This window comes from Carassius auratus, unplaced genomic scaffold (genome assembly GCF_003368295.1).
Source record: "Carassius auratus strain Wakin unplaced genomic scaffold, ASM336829v1 scaf_tig00215202, whole genome shotgun sequence".
Classification (NCBI taxonomy): Eukaryota; Metazoa; Chordata; class Actinopteri; order Cypriniformes; family Cyprinidae; genus Carassius; species Carassius auratus.
The window spans coordinates 70,009-90,221 of record NW_020527980.1 but is presented as its reverse complement, the minus strand read 5'-3'; the positions used below and the strand labels follow the sequence as shown (position 1 = coordinate 90,221).

General features: G+C 35.9%; 2 protein-coding genes across 2 annotated transcripts in view; both read right to left on the bottom strand.

The window, feature by feature from the left end:
- Nucleotides 1-2,894: 2,894 nt before the first annotated feature.
- On the bottom strand, nt 2,895-18,101 carry LOC113093896 (allograft inflammatory factor 1-like). Its single transcript, XM_026259468.1, has 6 exons — nt 17,917-18,101; nt 17,655-17,716; nt 10,605-10,671; nt 8,302-8,343; nt 6,511-6,673; nt 2,895-4,643 (listed from the first exon to the last, which is right to left on the bottom strand). The coding sequence occupies exons 1-6, from the start codon at nt 17,939-17,941 to the stop codon at nt 4,556-4,558; spliced, it is 447 nt and encodes a 148-aa protein (XP_026115253.1). The 5' UTR covers nt 17,942-18,101; the 3' UTR covers nt 2,895-4,555.
- Nucleotides 18,102-18,935: 834 nt separating this feature from the next.
- The window catches only part of LOC113093897 (laminin subunit gamma-3-like), a gene marked incomplete at its 5' end in the record, with an annotated part of 68,486 nt that continues 67,208 nt past the window's right edge, over nt 18,936-20,213 (bottom strand). Inside the window, 2 exon segments of the mRNA XM_026259469.1 lie at nt 18,936-19,951; nt 19,953-20,191. Of these exon segments, the coding sequence (XP_026115254.1) occupies nt 19,919-19,951; nt 19,953-20,191 (272 nt within the window).

Below are 20,213 nucleotides of genomic sequence, written 5' to 3'. Positions count from 1 at the left end.
GGTTGATCACGCGATCCTTTTAAAATGTTTGGAGTGTGATTTAGGCATCAAAGGAACAGCTTTAAAGTGGTTTCACTCATATCTGCATGATAGAACATTTTTTGTTAATTTCGCAAATACTTCATCTTTTTTGGCTCCTTTAAAATATGGTCTTCCTCAAGGTTCTATTCTGGGCCCTACATTATTTTCATTGTGCCCACTTGGATGTCATCGCTTGCTGATGACACTCAGATATGTTTACCACTTAAAGTCAGCACTTGCTAAAGGCCCTGTTACTGGAAGAGGTCAAAATTCGGTAGTCTAAAAATTTTCTTCAAATCTTAAAAATCTTAATGAAAACAAATCTGAGTTAATAATTTCTGGTCCACCCAAATTTAAGGAGATGATTTCCAGAACTATTTCTCCTTTAGAAATTAACTATAAAAACAGTGTAACCATAATTGTCTCAACTCTCAGCTTTGACAATCAGATAAAGTCTGTAGTAAAATGTAATTTTACCAACCTAGAATGATCTCCAGGTTAAAACCCATTTTTTAGTTTTAAAGATTTAGAGAGAGCTGTCCATGCATACATATGTTGTTATTACCTTGAGATTGGATTATTGAATTCTCTTTGATTTGCCAGTGACAACTATCTAGTCTGTAAATGATGCTGCAGCCAGGCTTTTGACAGGCACCAAAAATGAGGGATCGTACTCCAGTATTATCCTTTCTCCACTGGCTGCCAGTTCAGTACAGGATTGATTTTAATATTGTATTGATGGTTTTTAAAGACCTTCATAACATGTCCCCAATATATATCACCAATCTTTAAGAGTACCATACATCGGCTAGGACACTGAGATCAGTAGATAAACTGTTACTAGTTCCTCATTAAAAAAAAATTAAAAATAAATAAATAAAATTATAGAGGTGATGAAGCATTTATGGTTGTGGCTCCCAAATTGTGGATTAGTCTTCCAATTCATATTTGGCAGGCTCCATCCTGTCTCAGTTGAAAACTCATATTTTTATATTAGATTTCGCAGACGACCTTTGTAAAGACCTTTCATAGAGAAAACAACCCCGATGTGTAATGACCTGATAAAGGGTATTTGTCATCTGTTCATTAAGTGGTTTATTCTTACTAATTATGTTAGGTTTTTTTGGTTTTAATCTTTGTATATGCTTTCTTTCAAATTGTGAAGAACTTTGGGCAACACAATTGTGATAAAATGTACTATACAAATAAATAAAGTTATGCAGAACATTTTAATCGGTCTGTCCTAGCTCTGTTTATTATTTTATTGCAAAGGTCAGTGTTGCACTGTTTGGTAAATTTCCTTTTTGTGTCAGTCCGTGTTGTCCCTCAAGCAGAATGGGGAAGAGAGATAAAGAACAGCAGATTACAACTGACAGAGATGGAGTGACATGTAGACCTGCTGTTTATGCAGAAGTCTAATGAGGAAGTGAACCAGATCACTGAGTGAAAAGATGAAAATCTTCTTTAGTATCATTATTCTGGAAAAGCCCCAATAACAGTTAGTGAAGTGCTTTACAAAATAAAGAGGTTTCCCCCCCCCCCACTTCCAAGCTTAAATTGTTTGAAAAATCACCTAACCTACACACACAGCATAAAACAGGGTGTCACAAACAAAACCATATAATATCTAATTGTGGCCATTATCATACCCGCTGGGCTCCAGACTAACATTCGAGAGCAGTTCTACAGATGGTAGAGCCAGGAGCAGATTTGGTAGCACTGGGGGTGGTGTGATATTACGTTAATTTCTTTTTAAGTTTTCTTTTGTTTATTGTTTGTTCAGATTTGACAGTAAAGCACTAAGCTTGAGTTAAGATGCATACAAAATTTACTTTTATTAATAACAGTAACAGGTGCAAAATCTATTTTTATAGATTTTTTATATATATATCTATGTATATATTCAACTCTTATTAAATGTACCATTATTCTTATGGAACTGACCAACTTCAGCGATTACGCGATTTAGTAGCTAATTTAGGAAAAGTGACTTATCTTACTTCATTTGATATTCTATGATTTTATCATTTCAAAATACAGAAAAAAAAGTAGAAATAAATGACTAATGAGCCAATATGTGCTCCTCTGCTGCCGTCTACTGGTTATAATTGTGATTTGGTGTATTTTTTTATTATTATTTTACACAAGTGTTTGTTTACCACAAAGTATATTTTGGTCATCCCATTAAAAATAACATTAAAACTGGATCATCTTAGAGCTTTAAAGTGCTGGAAATAGTTGTGTGAAATGCTTATGTCATTGAAAAGTGCTTGAATTTCTCTCTCAAAAGATTGTACAAACCCTGAAATGAACGAGGTAATGCAATCGGCCATTTCTAAAACAAAATGGTTACAGTTATGTTATTTGTACAGTAATATAATTAAAATATTACTACAATTTAAAATGCTTTTTCTGTTTTAATTGGTTTTAAAATGTAATTTATTCCTGTGCAAAGCTGAATTTTAGCAGCCATTACTCCAGTCTTCAGTGTCACATGATCCTTCAGAAATCATTCTAATATGATGACTTGCTGATCAAGAAACTTTATAAAAAAATAAAGCGTGTAATTATATATATATATATTATATATATATAATTTTGATTAATGTCCTTGCTCAATTAAATTTTTAAATAAATAAATCTGACTGAACCCAAATTTCCAAACACACTTACTCACACTTTTAATATTATGAAAGATTGTAAGAACAAATTTACTTAATTATAGTTTTTCACAAATTAGGACATACCAAAATTTCCTCAAACTGAGGTTGTGTCACATTTTGCACGTTTTACACACATAGACATAAATAAGAGAGTTCTACTAATAGTTCAGGTGTAACAGTAGGATTATTTACTTCCTTTGGTGTTTGCCAAAAAAAAATAAAAAATAAAAAATAAAGAAACAAAAGTTTACAAATGCCTCTGCTGATTAATATGCTAACACGAACTGAAAAGCATTCATAATTCTAATAACTTAAAAATGCATTTCTAATAAAAAGCAATGCAGACCTCAATTCACACTTCAATGATTTTAAAAAGGAAACCAAAACCATGTCAAGGAGATAAAATTGAACAGGGGCACAGAAATAAAACCTAGAAAACATGACAGAAACAAATAAAAGTTGCTTTTTTTGCGGATTTAGTATGAAATGAAAGTTAAAGCCACACCTGCTACAGATGAGTGATTTCATTTCATCATCTTAAACAAAACAAAAAAACGAACAAAAAAAAAACAAACTCTTGATCATTTGTGCCATATGTAGCACATCTTATTGAAAGAAAACTTAACAGTTAAGTTAAGGACAGTGTAAAATAAAAAAGGGACAAAAGCACTACTGGAATATTTGCATCAGAGATGCACATGTAAGTCTGCTTGGGTTCAAACATGACAACATTTCCAAGGAATCCACCACACAACGACATTCTTGGAATGTCTCAGAATACGACTAAACAGAAAATAATTTCCAAGCATATGATTGCACACACACACACACACACACACACAAAATCCGTTTCAAAGATGCTTCACTCAATCATCACTCAAAATTTCTGCTACATCAAACTGAGTGAGGCACTTGGAAAGAGGGCTATAGTGACTAAAATCAACCCTGCTGCGGATCTTTCCTACAACATCATTTCCAATTCAAGCAGGAGAATTTATAAAAGCATACCCTAAAATTGTGATTCAAAGTGTATATGCACAATACGTGAAGTTAACATTTAATGTGCTTACAGGATACAGTAAATTTACATATTACAGTCATTTGGACGCATACAAACAGGTTAAAAAGAAACAGTTTGAAGACCGTGGAAAGTAAAAAATGGACAGAGAATGAGCAAAGAAAATCTGAGGAATGAACGGTCGTCCCTTTTTGCCTTCTCCCTCACTCACATCCCAGCATTTTCACTCCCTGCGCCTTCCTGTACAAAAATGTTACAAAGGAAATCCTGCTTCAAGAAGCAGATCAAGCTAAATGAAGTTTTTTTTTTCATGGCTGAGCACTAACTGATTCTTAAAAGAGCCTCTCACACACAAACATCTATGATGTCACATTATAGGACTCTGTGTTAAGCATAAGCTAAAGAACTCTTCAAGCGACTCAAATGGCAAACACGAATGTACTGAAATGAAACAATTCACACATTATGGGGAAGATGAAAAATCTTAATTCTTAAAATTTGCCTTACAAGCTAAAATTGTGTCATCCTGTACACTTTACTTGGTTCACTTGCAGTGTTACACACTCAACTTCCCCCACTTACAGGATTTGTGCTTGTAAACACGATTCAAAAACACCTTTTTCATATAAATATATACATTTGTTTACTTATAAAAAGCTACTATACGCTTTGACTTTCACAGCAAATATAGACATCTTTCTTTTTTTTTCTTAATTTTGTCTGTCTATGAACTAAGATTTTCCCTGGATCTTGCCAAAAATATTCTAGGTAAGGCTATAGAAACCTAGCCCCTAATGTTAAATGGGCGGGATTTGTGAATGCAGAGATGTCAATCAAATCCATCTCCACTGGTCTATGGTAGGCTGGTGATGTCACGCTTGGGAGGGGGTCCACCGGGTTTACAGCTGGTCCCGTTAGCTTTGTCTTCAAACATCATAACCCTGTTTAAGAGAAGAGAGAAAATGCATTTCAACCATCAAATCTAAAACTGAGGTGGGTTAAATGCACACATTTTATAAAAATTTTACAAAAAGAAAATTAACTATTCTTGCCACCTAAAAGTAATTCAGACCATGATTTAAAGTGGAAAAACAACGGTTATAGCCAGCATTGGCTATAAGCTATCCCAGCGCCGCACTGAGTAGATTAGTAGAGCGAGCTGGAGAGTATAAGTGCACTGCAAGAGACAAATCAAAGAGATTGGACCAGCCTGTGAAACCACAAATGCTGGTGTTTGAGTAAAGAGGCACAAGGAAAAAAAAAAGTAATGGTGCAGAACTGCTGACTGATCCATTCACATGTGACTTTATGTTTCAGGTAAACCCTGACAAATCTCTCTTAAGACCTTAAAAGCCCTGCTCTCCATTCACAGTGTGTAGAATACTGACAGATGAAGATACACATCTCTGCAAACTAATAATAAATCAGTACATGTCTGAATCAGATGTCTGACACCACCTGTTATTAAAATCACAGCCAAGAACCACACATTCAGTGATAGTGGTTATGATCAATTCTGTTTGCTTAGGCAAAGCACCAGACACCTTTAGCACAAAACTCAAACGATACAGTTATGCAAAAAAAATAATTTGAGTAATTGTGCAATAACTTTCAACCTCTGCCTGGTGTACCAAAAAAATGGGTAAAAGTAGTAATTAAGCAAATCTAGCAAGCACTTGTAAGAAATTCAAACTCCAGTTTGTGTGTCCACTCAAAACTCTTGTGAAAAATGGCTTAAGATGTTTTCAATGAATCATGAAACTTGGCACGAACTAGTGTTTGTTGCAAACAACCCAATTTTCTTTTCAAAACTACAGCTGTGTTTTTCACAAAAAAGGAAAACAAAACAGGAAGTTGAAGGTTGTTTATCGCTTGCACTGAGAGTAGGGAGGTGTTTAGTGGTACCCATGCCAACTTGGACAACATCCACACTGATAATTAGGAGATAACTGGATCTCCATCCCCACCCAAGAAAATGTGTGCTGTGTTATGTCATTGTATATAGAAGTGTGTTTATACAAAATTGGATCATTAAAAATCTTACATGACATCATATGATCACTTATCTTGTGCAAACAAATTAAAAGGGAGACAATTTGTTGTAAAAAAAAATATATATATATATATAATAATATTATAATAATATAATAATAATTATATATATATATATATATATATATAGTTGTGGGTTCAATTCCCAGGGAATACATGGTAGGTAAAAAAAATGTTAGCCTGAATGCACTGTAAGTCGCTCTGGATAAAAGCGTCTGCTAAATGCATAAATGTAATTTAATCTAAAATATCAGAATCTTACTAAATTAAATGCCTGACCTAGATAATGTGATCAATAGTTTAGGCAGCATTACATGGACCAGTTCTGTTTGTTTTAACAAAATATTCATTTGTCAAGTATAACAATATAATTGACAGCCCTAGTTTCATATTGTAAGTCACTCAAGGTAGTTTATTTAATGACTGATTTAACATCGATACTGAGGTACCAGAGGCTTGTACTGTGCTAAAGCAAAATTTCTGGTATCGATTCAAACCCTAGTGTCTCCTGATGATGACGACGACGTCACCCATCACAGCAGATCACTCTCCCATTGAGAGATAATGGCACAGATATGCTGATCCTGCACTAGATGTGCTGATGAGATTAAACACATGCTGACCTATCTAAAAATAGCTGGACTGCGTCAAAGCACATGGCAGCAGGAAATAGCCTGACAATTCTGTAAAATGCCGTCTGCCAATATTAAAAACAAGACATGAAGCATGTTTAAACACGCATATACACACACTTACAGTTTGAGAACAGCTGATCGCTTGCCAAGCATCATTTTCACAAAGTCCCTGTAGTTGATGGTGTCGCTGCAACCTCCCGTCACCTCCGAGATCATTTTCTTCATCTCCAGATGGGTCTTTGGCACACCCAACTTCTCCATCATTCGCTTCAAGCCCATCATGTCTGGAAACACAAACAAACTCTTACAGCTTATCCGGCAAACCTCTAATTAAGATGGGATGCTGACTAGTTGTTCACCAATGAATTAGTCAATTAATGAGATCAGAATTTAGCCTGTATATCTGGTATTAGTGTGGTTTAAGGGCTACATAGTACACTGATGTCTTTGGCTGCTGGGTTGTGTTTTAAAGGGGTCATATGACGTGGCCAAAAAGAACATTATTTGGTGTATTTGGTGTAATGAAGTTTATGTGGTTTAAGGTTAAAAACACATTTTCCACATACTGTACATCACTGTTTCTCCTGTATACCCCGCCTTTCTAAAAAAAGTTGATTTTTACAAAGCTCATCATTCTGAAAATCGAGGTGTATGCTGATTGGCTAGCTAGCCAGTAGGGTTGGGTGATATATGAAAAATAATTATATCTCAATATAATTATCATATAATTTAAACTTTATTTGATATATCTCTCTATGTTTGCATTTGAATAAGAATAAAAGAGAATAAAAAAAAATATTTAAAGGGAATAAAAGTTACACATTCTTTCTTTGCGTGAACATTTGGATGGCGTGATGCAGATCTTTCCACACTGTGACGTAGACATTTGGGGGCATGTTACAATGAGCCATTTTATGCACCAAGAGCTTGTAACACTCCAAAGAGAAAGGAAAAGTTGAAATCCAATCATATGACCCCTTTAAGTGAAGCATACATTTAAAAATAGTCTAGTAACTAGACTAAAAATGTGCCAAACCTACATTTTGTGTTAGTGTCCCCTAAGAAATAATGATTCTGGCCTAATTATACAAGGTCTACAACCATAATGCTCACAGAAATGCATTTAAACTTGTGCAGACAACCTGAAGATAACACCACATACGTGTCATCTATGCTGTGAACCAGCAGGTCTGTTACTACAACACCAAGCCTACTAACATGGAGTAGAGCTACACAGAGCTGTCAGTGACCATATTTACATTAGTGGAATAATTCTTCTCCTCGTGGTGCATTCAATTTTTGTGTCCCACATTATACAATACGCCTCTTTCTCATAGAAGCATACTTGCTACCACAAACTACACATGTGTTCAAGTCTCCCCTCATTTCTGTGACACACGCTTTAGCTGTTTGGATATACAATCAGCAATACGGACCTAGGCCACTTTCCCCAACATCTTATGTGGGCAAGCCTTCCATTTGCATAAAAATGCATGCTATACCTTTCTGAATGAAATAGAACTGGAAAATAGTACAGGATTTCAACTTATGGTTTTATCGCACTGATGGTAACTATAATAACAGATTATTATTTTATCAGTAATATTATTATCATCATTTATCCCTACCTACATTGTGTTTACACCAGATGAAAGTCAATTTAGATGCAGAGTAAGGTAACACATTGAGTTTAGGTGTTTTTACATTTTTCTTGAAATTTTGTATTTCTTTTATTTCATGCTGAACTTGAGCGCGCAAAAGACGCAATATGTGAACCGCCCCTAAGTTGATTACAGGTGAGTTCTCATGTTTCCTATCGGTCAAGTGTGGCATCATCTATACAGTGAACATGATAAAAGAGCTCTTCCCCAATAACACTCAGTCTTAACTACATATGGACACACACACTTACCGATCTCCCCCTGATCATTCAGGTCAAACTCAGCATATTTATCTGTGAAAAAAAAAAAAAAAAAAGTTATATTTTAATATTCCTATAAGAACAAATGAAAATTCACACACGGCAACATCTGTCAGTGGCAGCTTTCCGAGGTCAGGCATGTGACTGCTACGGTTCAGAGGGAAACAACAGAGAGGACATTTGGAAAACCCTGCATTTCTTATCTGAAATGAGGCCTATATCACAAAGGATGGCTGGCTATATCTGTAAATGAGGACAGCACGTACCAGATTTGAATCTGTGTCCTATTTGAATTTGCTAGATTATTCTACCATTTCCTCAGTCTCTCTCATTCGGTGTTGTTTCATTTTCACAATGAAGCTTCTGTTGGAGTGGATGCATAGAGAATGTAACAGAGTCACCGTGAGAGGAGGATGATGGGAAGGAGAGGGTTACAATGGCCCCATATAAACACAAATGCAGCCTGTTCACCCCCGAGCTGAATGAGTGTGTGTGTGAAACATGACAAGAGCAACGTTGCTGCCTAAATGCAACTCACAAGACTGAATCACGATCTCTCTAAATTGATATTTTTTTCAATGTTTACACACATTCTGACATTAGTGGGTCAAACACTGCGGCAAGTGCTTAGACTGTGTGTGTGTGTGTGTGTGTGTGTGTGAGGGTGTGCTTTCATTTCAACAACATCAAGAAATCTCAAGGGTTTGGCGCACCTCCCATCCCTTGTGCTTTTGACTTCTGTTCTTTCCTTCTTTCCATTTTCTCACTCTGTTTTATGTGTTGTCACGGTACCAGATTTCAGTATTCGGTACAGATACCAATGAAATCCAAGGTTCTCTGTACCAATTTCGGTACCAAAGCAAAACACAAAAATGCTAAAAAAATAAAAATAAATAAATAAAAACTATCGCTAAAAATAAAACCAATGCCATTCTTTATACTTATTAACAATTATGTTTAAAGTGCTTAAAGTAATATAATTATGAAAAACAGTAAACAAGTTTCACCTAAATTTAATTTATCTTTTAATTAATGAAATTTAAACACATTTTATTTTTTGGTAAATAAAGGGGATTTGCTATTAAAATTAAAACATGGAAGAAATATTGTGTGATTTATTTCTAATAAAGTTTTAGAAATGTTTTCAACATTAGTAGCAGTATCACATACTTTCTACTAAATAACAGTAATATTTCTAGCACAATGCCTTTATGTAAAAATGAACTTTTAATTTGACGGGCTACTTTTATTTTGACCCTGATTTTACTCAGATGAAATGGTAAAATGCTTGTTAAGTGACTCAGAACATCTGGTGATGTTGTTTATGTATTTATGTCCTCATTGAGATGGCAGATGCTGAAATTACTGCAAGCCTCACGTGCTTCAGTCTATATAGTAAACAAACCTGCACGTCTCTGCCATTCATTCATTCACACAGAGACGCGCAGAACATGCAGGATTCATATTTCAATCCAACTTACCATTTACAGATAATGGTCCATATGGAGATTTGATTTGATTGTAATATTCAGAGACACTTAACCCTTGAACCCCTTCACTGCCTCTTGATAATGACCCACAAACCCAAGTGTACACACGGAGGATGACTGGTAGTAAATAATATAGTTAAAAGAGGCCCTTCGGTAAAAGCCAACACACAACATGTCTCACAGTCAGGTTTTTAAAAATTAAAAATCTGATTCATTCCTGTTTGGCCAATACAGATAACATAGCTTGTGAATAAAACGTCACACTTTTTTGTCTAAATACTCAATATTCACGCATCTCTAGCTTCAGATGATTTTTTTTTTTTTTTTTACTTAGAACGACAGTAACCAATTTCGCACAATAACAAGAAGTATGCATGTTAAGTCAATACTGACTTCATAGGTCCTCTTTTGACAAGCGTCAACATTAGAAAGAAAGGGAGGATGACTTTAGGATTCAGATGACTGAAGTTTTCATGGGGACTTTCAAAGAGAAAAGCAAAACCACACTTTAGCTTTGACCAAACAGCTCAGAAGATGGTTCGTTTACATTCCAGTTGTCCTTTCCCACACACACAAAACCGTTATTTCTCTCTCCCACAAGCAGCACATCCAAAACCCTTAGCGCTAAAACAACAACAAGGGGGCAAGACCAGCACATTCCTGCAAGACCATATGAAGAAAGCAAGTCCATCACATGCACAAACACCCACACAAGCTCTCTTAGCATGCATGCCACAAACACACAAACATGTGTGCATATACATGCTGGACTATGTCGGTTTAAAATATTTAAACTATCCTTACTTTTTAAAGAATCCAACTTCTCTGGTAAATCCTCTTCATCCCTGTACTTCTGGTCTTCCATAAACTCCTGAAAACAAGAGAGATAAACCGATAAAACTGGAATAGGCTGGGTGAATGATTATCCCCTCTGTTAGGTTGTGCATGGCAGAAGCCCAGAGAGGGCTAGCAAGCATGTGTTAAGAAACTCTGCAGTGTAGTTTTATTCTCTAGAACAGTTTTAATGCCAAGGACATCCAAATATCTCCTTCCTTGAAAAACACAGACAGCTAGGCTAAATATTGTGTGCACAAAACCCATAAATTTTGCACTTTTTAAAGTAGGTATCAGGAAATTTGTCACATTGACCGACAGAAATCTTCTTGGTTTATTAGAGACTTGTGTGTGAACTTCATCAGGGCTTAAAAAAAAAAAAAAAAAAAAGCCAGATGTCCGGGGGCTATTGTGTTTTCCAGTCGGGCTACCAAAATGTATCACCGCCCTGCCCAATTTTAAAAACAAGGGTTCCCGCAAGTCCTTAAAAAGTCTTCAATTTAGCTCTATCAAATTTAAAGCCATAAAAAGTCTTAAATATCTTAAATGGTATAAGAAATGTCAACTTTACAATTTCAAGAGGTCATTGGGTACATTTGGGGACGGAAAGATGAGAATTGCGGATAAATGAATATGGATTAATGTGATGATTAAACTTCAATTTCAGTGAATAAATATGAGCTGCTCGTTTTCAAGTAAAAATGCAGCGTGGGTGTTTTTATACGAACGTATCTCTGAAGGGAACCAACTCAATTCAGAAAGTTTTGATGGCATTTTAATTTAATCTTGCCTGTAATGCCTAATAACTAATGCGGTCAAATGATTAATCGAATCCAAAATAAAACGTCACGTCAGCCGCCCATTCTCGATCACTTTTAACAGACGACCCCTTCTCTCTCTCTCTCTCTCTCACACACACACAAGTGTCTCATTCGCTTCGGTTAAATTGTGTTTGTATTGCGCATTATTTTAGTCATAACCACAGGTTTTGTGTTTACACCAAAGGCACACGCACCACCACTGATCCTAAATATATTAGTTGAGCGCACAAGCCGTGCTCAGTCTCAAACAGTGTGTGAGCCACAATACCAAAATGAGTGTCTAACTGCCCTAAAACGTTTCAAATACATATGAAATGTAAAAATGCCCGTCTTGTCAGTTTTGGAACGTTAAATAGTTGAGAAAGAGAATGTGTTGTTTAACCGTATATTGGGTTCATGGTTAAACTCTTAAAGGGATCTGCTGCTGTCCTTAACATTTGATCACTTTAATTTCTATAGTATTTCTTACCTGAATAAAAACTTACTTAACCTGAAAACTTAGTTTCATAGCTCTAATTTTTTCTATTGCATTTATGTGCGGTTGTTTGCAATTTTTTTTTATTTGTTCTTATTTAATACTGTTTTTTTTAATGAAAATAGCTGTGTTGAAAAAAAGTTAATTTTTGTTTGTATATGAGGTCAATTATAGCACTTAGGAGAAACACACACACACACACACACACAGGATGGTAAATGTGGTTAATGGGGACTCTCCATAGGCGTAATGGGTTTTATCCTGTACAAACTGTATTTTCTATTGCCCTACCCCCACCCTACACCTAAACCTACCCCTCACAGGAAAATTTGTGCATTTTTGTATTTTCAAAAAAACTTGAATTACGGGGACACTGAAAATGTCATCATAAATCACCTCTTCGTTGCAATACTTATGTCATAACCATGTCTTTATACAAATTTGTTTCTTACATAAACATGCTCACACGTACACACGCATATTACATATACAAAAGCTTATTTTGGATGCGATCAATCATGATTATTCGTTTGACAGCACTAATAATAACCTTGTGTTTATGAGCACAGCACTGCTTTGTGTTCAACCGTTATCTGGAAAATGCTTTTGCCTTTCTAAAAGAGTCACCTACTGGCAGGGAATGAATCTGCATTTTCAATAAGCCTTTCTGTGGTTTATGTTCAGACCAAAGCAAAAATCTACCAATATTTTCACGCAACAAACATTTAGAGACTGTGACTTCTAAAAAGATATGCATTTATAACGGTTCAATAACAGAAATATAATATGATATAATTCAAATAATTTCGGCCAACCAAAATCTGAAGAGTGTCTGAAATACCAGAAATTTTGCAAGCCCTATTCATACATCGCTGCATTATTGAAAATATCCAACAGCCCTTTTTCGATCAAGAAATTCTGCTAATGTGACTGCACCTTTAGTGTTAGTTAGAGGATAAGCATGCTTCTAAAATGCAGGCCACAAGCTAGTGAAGTGTAATGTGCTAGCTAGTGTTTTATCAGTGCATAATAAAAAGACAAACAAGGGTCAGAAAATTCTAACATCTTTGTTAATAGTCTTTGACAAGAATCTGCATGAGGCCCATAAATCAAAGATACACATGTGTGATATGGGACTTCACCATCAGTGAATTATTAGTGTGTGTGTGTGTATCAGGGTGATCACGCAGAATATGTGGGTGTGTTTGTGAGTGGATTTTAATTATGGCTGGTGGGAGGAGATGCTGCGGACTATGTGAAGGAATGTAATGTAAAAGCGAACAGCATGTGTGTGTGAGAAGCATCAAGCAACCTTGAACAGTCTGACTCAAGTATGACTCATCATGATGACGTCTTTTCTCTGCTCTTTCTCTCTGCTCCACACATATTGAGAGAGGGAGTAAAAATAAAATAGATTAACAAAGTGTGGTCAAGTCGTGATACAGTTTTAGAATTAGTAGATAAAAACTACACTGTGAGGATCAGACCTCTTGAGTCATGCAGAGAGATAAAGAGCACGAGTACCACCTTCTACCTCAGCCAAGTCACGACTACACATCAAACTTCCTTCATATCAGAAATCACAGTGTTTTTTTAACTGGCCTAGAGTATCTCACCGTCCCCAGTGACAGCCCTTATCAGATTATTAAGCATCAACACATCTAACTAACGAACACATGCAAGAACATGTACATATCATATTAAACTAGGGCTGAAACGATTTCTCGAGTTACTCATTACAAAAAATTATCGAAAAATGCCTCAAAGCCTCTTTTAATTTATTTTAAATCTCAGGTCAGGTTCTTTCGCAATGATTTTTTCAATGTGACACAACGCGTCATCCACAAAGCGGAAGGAGACACAAGCGCTGCGTCCGAAATCGCATACTGCAAGGAGTCAGCAGTGTTTTGATTTTAGGGCGCGTGCAAACGTAAAGAGAACGTTGTGGTGTTTGTCCATTGCAAGATAGAGCTGGCATATCACAATTAGGGCCCTATGATTTCCACGATGCAGGAAACACAGAGAGAATCACGGAAAAAAACAGTCATAAAAACTGAATTTACAGTTTAACACAGAATGGCACGGAATTTGCCAAATTTTGAATGAATTAATCAAAAAATAGGTCATTGCACTTACGTCAAATCACGATATGGACTAATATCTGTAAATATTAAGCAGGGACAGTCTATTTAAATATGAATCCTAAATGTTCTGCATGTCTGTGTTAATGAAAGGAGCAGAAGCGCTCCATTTTTTTTAAAGGTTTAAATCACACAATATTTCTTCCATGTTTTATTTTTAACAGTAAATCCCCTTTGTTTACCAAAAAGTTACGTTTGCTGAATTTTCAATAATTAAAAGATAACTTAAATTAATGTTTTATGTGTTTAATGTTTAATGTGCATCTCAGAAAATGTTTTATTTAAAACCCCAACTGAATGGCACTCAAATGCACTTAATTCATCTGTCAACTTTATTGTCATTGTTCACAGTACAAGTACAGACAGAGAAACAATGGGTAATAAATAAATGTTTATTTTGGATGTATGCATTGCATTCTATGCTTTTAAAAAATAAAACATTTTATTTCTAAAAAAAGGAAACTTATTTGTTCATTTTAAGAGCCCCAGGAGTCTTATTATTTTCTCTTGCATAATTAATATTGCACTTTAATTAAGCAAAAACACATTTTATCCGATTACTTGATTAATCGATGGAATTTTTGGTAGAATACTCGATTACTAAAATATTCGATAGCTACAGCCCTAGTTAGAATAACAGACTGGCCTAGCCCTACATTACACCCTCAAAATCAAAAGACATAAGCTTTTGTTTTAGTGAAAGAAAATTAATTCACCAAATCGGACTGAATCATTTGAAGAGTGCTCTGTGCCACTCTATATGGGCACCTTTAGTATCATAATACTTTTTTGCGCAATCAAATCTTTCTTGTTCTGTCCTATCTATTAGGGCTGGGCGATATGGAGCAAAAAATATATCTCGATATATTTTGCTATATCTCGATATACGATATATATCTCGATATCTTTACAGGAAAAATAACCCCCAAAAAAGTACTGCAAAAACAAATATGGCAAATATTACATGTTAAGGGGCCTATGAAACATTTTATTTTTTTCTTCACCATATGTTTTATTGTTACCTAATTCTGTGTGCATAAATGCATAAAAACAACTTAATTAGTTAAAAACAATTCTTAAAATAGCCTTATGTGAAATGTTTTTTTCCCTTCAGAAATTCTGTGTATTTACATTTTACTGATTATCAAATGAAGGCATAAAACATTCATTTAATTTATCTTTTAATTATTTAAAGGGGATTTACTATTAAAAATAAAACATGGGAGAAATGTTGTGTGATTATTCCTTATAAAATTATGTTCGTTTCATTTTAATAGTAGTAGTAGTGGGCTATCTACATTCTGCTGTACAATAGTAATAGATTTCTGTCAAATACTTTTATTTTGACGGGTTTACCTTTACAGTTCTGTGTATGTGATACCACAGTCTATGATGTGATATGAGCTAGTCTTACTCAAATCAAACGGTCAGATGCTCATGAAGTGACTCTCAGTGCAGTTCTGGAGATGTTCCTCATGTGTTCACGTCTTTATTTAGAGAGAGGAAAGACAATGTAATCAGCGCGAGCGTTATGCGAGCTTCCGTGTTTAATGAATGAAGACGCGCTTCTGCTCCATTCGTTGACACAGACACGCAGAACATGCAGGATTCATATTTAAATAGACTTTTCCGGGTTAATATTTGCAGATATTAGTCCATTTCGCGATTTGATGTAAGTGCAAAAAAAAATTTGACCAATTCCGTGACATTCCGCGTTAAACTGTAAATTCCATTTTTATGACTGGATTCCGCGATTCCGTCCGCGTTTCATTGGGCCCTACAGTAGACATCTGCCTGCCGTTCGCCCTACGCCTTTTTGACTAGTTCTCTACACGCGAGGTGAGAGGGGACAAAAGCAAGGAGGCGGGGGGCGAGCACAGCACAGGGAAGGCAAACGAGCAAAGTGGCGGAATCAGAATATAAACAATATATCGATATATACGATATGTCAAAATCCATATCGTGTTTAAAAAATATCTCGATATATTTTAAATATCGAGATATCGCCCACCCCTACTATCTATATGTTGTTGCCTTATTACCGTGCTATACATTTAAAAGAAATATTTTATATTTCTATATAAATGTATATATTTGTTTTACATTAATGCATTTTACAATACAAAGAGCAATTTGTAATTTTTTCCAGATTTTAGTCTTATTAAAAATTATTGTGCACCCGTGATTTTTCTAGAATCTAGAGTCTCTTTTGCTGCTGAATTATCCACTAACCAAGTTTGTTATAGTATTTTTGTCATAGATTATATTTTTTCATTTGTTATTATTCATTAAAATGATTTTTTTATGTAGCAGATTGTGTTTAAAACATAAAAGAGTGATGATCAGGTCAACACAGAAGTATATAAATTCTACATTGATAAAAAAAAATAAAACGAGCTGGTATCTGATTCGATCGTTATTGGCAGATACTCCAAATTTTCGGTATCAGATCGGATCTGAAAAAATGTTATCGTTGTATCCCTAGACCCCATTCCTGAGATTCACCTGTACACTACGTGCAGGTAAGCACTGCAGATTTCACTACTAGCAGTAGGCCAGTACATGACCTGATTTTCTCCTTCGTGTTCATGTGACCAGGCCAAGCAATCGCTCCCACCAGCCTCAGTCCACATTAAAGAGAGAGAGAGAGGGAGACAGAAAGAGAGAGAGAGAGACACTGAGACTGCAGCTCAAATGCCACTGCTGCCCACTCCTCAATCTCCCTCCCACATAATGGGCCCATTCATGCTGGATCACAGACACCTGTTTCCCGTCTGAGGGCACAGAGACAGCCGGGTGCGGGGGAACACACTGCCTCTTATCACATCAAAGAGGGCTGATCTTAAATATTAGCTTCAAAATAACACTAGTCAAGAAAAAAAGCCTCTTGGGATTTTCATAAAAGGTCTGGGTTTGTTTGAAATGCACAAGAAGAGGTCACCTCCTTCACTTAAATGTCAAGTGTGTAAATTTTTTTATTTTTAAATATTTTAAGATTAATATGCTTATTGTTATAGTACACAGTTGTATGTTGATTCCACTAAAACTATTGTTTGAGGATCTTGGTCCCTCACGTCACACTAACACTGGCTCAGCCAATAGCGTGAGTTTTGGGCGGGACTAACTGTTTTTCCGACCAATGGATGACGGGGAGAGTGTTTGGGGGAATCCTTGAGCGTTTAACGCAGCTGTGAATGACTCATAAGCGGGTAGAGCTGGGCTGTGTGTCTCAAGACCTATTCATCGATCTATTGAGATAGCAATTTTTATCAGTATTATAGTTTGCTGCAGCATTAAAATAAGAAAATCCTGTAGATTTCAGTAGATTTTAAGACACAGCCCTGCTCTGGATGATCTGCAGCTTAATGTGGTCGAGTTAAATAAATTAGGTCATGCTGCTATAAAATCGAGTTTAACAATTCTACTGCTGTCCAAAATAACATTTAACAGCTAAGAGACCACAGGGAAGAGTAAAGTAAATTAAAAGTGGGAACAAAATCAGGGTAAATTGAGGCGGCTCAAGCCCAATGAAATAATCTCGCCTCCCCACTCAGACAATAATAATCCATCAGCAATATCTTACCTTATTGATTTCCTCCAGTTTCTCCCTCTGCTGTGCTTTGAGTAACCCGAAGGCTTTTCCGCCTGAAAAAAATGAGACATAGTGACCGTTACACACCCGTCTGGATGTTTTACCCAGGCTGTCTGCCGCACTTGCAGGCATGCGATAAGGAGAGTCGGCCGCTAACGGCACACGCGCGCGCACAGAACAAAAACAGATTTCGCGCGGATAACCGTAAATACAGCATCAGTTCACAAAAACAGACCGGCGACAAACGATATACCTTGTAGATCCAGGTTGGAAGGCATGCTGGGACGGTCAAGCGATGGTAATGAAGGAAGGGAGTTGGAGAAACACTGGTTTAGGTGACTGCTCGCGACAGTAATGCTGGAGAGAGGGAATCTCACGCTGCTTAGAGGCGCAGGTCAGGTCTCCCTGTGATGTAGTCGCTGCTCGCCAGGAATGCAGCTATAAATGTATATAGCCACCGTGCGGCGAAGAGAGGTAATGCAGGCCGACGTGACCGAACAGGGAAGAATAAACTGCCAGCCAATGTTCTTTTATTATGTATAAAGATATTTGTAATTTAATAAGTCAGATATAAGCTACGCCTACATAACGGCTTCAGCACCCCAAACGTGCTCAACTCCACAATGTAGTGACTATTTAGTCAGTTTTGCACATAGCCTACCATATTGCATGCACAACTATTTTTTTACGTAGTTTTTAATCTTATCTTTCTCATCGTTTAATTTTTTACTTTAGAAACATTTCATTTCCTGTAATTACTGTTGCAAGCCTCATTTAGTTATTTTTGTAGCAACATTTCATAACTATTGTATTTCACAATTGCGATTTTTTGTTTTTACTTACTCTTATTAGAATTTTTTTTTTCTATTTTACCCTATCTTATCGTTCATCATCGAAACATTTAATTTTTTAACTATCAGCTTATAGGCTATTTTTGATTTGATCTCTGCCTTGGATCTGCAAGTCATAATCATTTAATTTCCTGCAGTTTCTGTTTCATGATTTATTGTGCAGTTGATAAATAACATTTGACTTGATGTGTGTGGGATTCATTAGAGACAACTTTTAATATTGCTTCTTTTAATGATTTGCCTTTGATGCTACAGCATTTAGTTTTAACAGCAGTTCTTAGCAGGTTTAAGAAGCCTATTATATTTTGCATTAATTTATATCAGTATATTATATTTATATACCGAACCAATGAACGATCAACATTAAACGTATAGCTTTGTAACTGTGATTACTGACTATAAATATGACAGTATTTGTCTGTTTTTGACAAATGGTTCACTTTGTATTGAATTAAAAGATAAGCATGGTGTCTGTTGTCTTGGGTTCAATGAGGCTAAGAACATTCAAAGTATATAGGCTCAGTCAATTGTTTAGAGAACAGATCAAAAGCTCAGTTTTCACAGGAAGCAGCTAATACAAATAAGCCATAATACATCCAAACTGAAGATGAGCATACAATGGGCCATGCAGACATTCATGTTGATAATATGTCCCAAATAATAGAACATTTCAGCTATTGACAGCCAGTTCCTTTTGTGACTATAATTTATGAACAGATGGATAATAAGCACAAAAATACATATTTAATATGCCATGTTAGATATTAAATAAGTAATAAGTTGCAAGTAAACAGGCTCACAAGTAAACACAAACTGATGCTAATAATGCATGATCACACTCTTGAGAACAGCATGACACGATGTGTTTATTTGGTCTTGATTCACTCACTTTAAAATTATTTATTTTTCAAAATCATGTGCAAGACGCTGTGTACAACAACTAAATGAATTTGAGTAGATGGCTCCCTCAAGTGGCCAAAAGAGACCAAATCTTGTCAGGTATCACCATTAGTTAAGGTTAATGGATGAGAAAGTTGCATATTACTACATTGCAAGTACATTGCATGCGAATTTCATAATGTCAGTTTTCAATACATCAATATTTCAGGATAATGTCAATGTGATCATCTTTGGAAGAATAATAAAGATCAAACTGACATTTTGCTTGAAAACTGATGATTTAAATTCAAAGTGCTACAGTGTATAAATGCCATCCCTTGCATTTGGACTTTTTACCAGTAGAGTAAATAAGTAAAGCCACTCTGTATTCACAACAAATGAATGTTTATAAAGAATTTACATTTTAATTAAACGTTGTTCTTCAGCTTCGCTTGAATCAGATTTTCTGAGGCGACTAACTCCTTTGAGATACCTCAATGTCTCTCTAAAAGACTAGATAACTGATCAACTTCTTCCTCCCCCTGGCTTAGTGCCCTTTTTGTGGGCATGTTTTAGGCAGGTTCTGGGCGATGTCTGTCAGACTGTCTCTTTCTTCTCGTATCTCCTGCAGGCTCTGTTCAAGATTTTGCAGCTGTTTCTCTTGATCGTTCGCTGCACTGCGGAGCCTCTGAATCTTTCCGGTGAGAGATGGACTCTCCACAGCACCCTGGAGAACACGAAGACGGGCTGCAGTCTCATTCAGGATGCGATCATAGTTCTCCAGCACCACATTAGCATCTGCTCACATCAATGGGAGAAG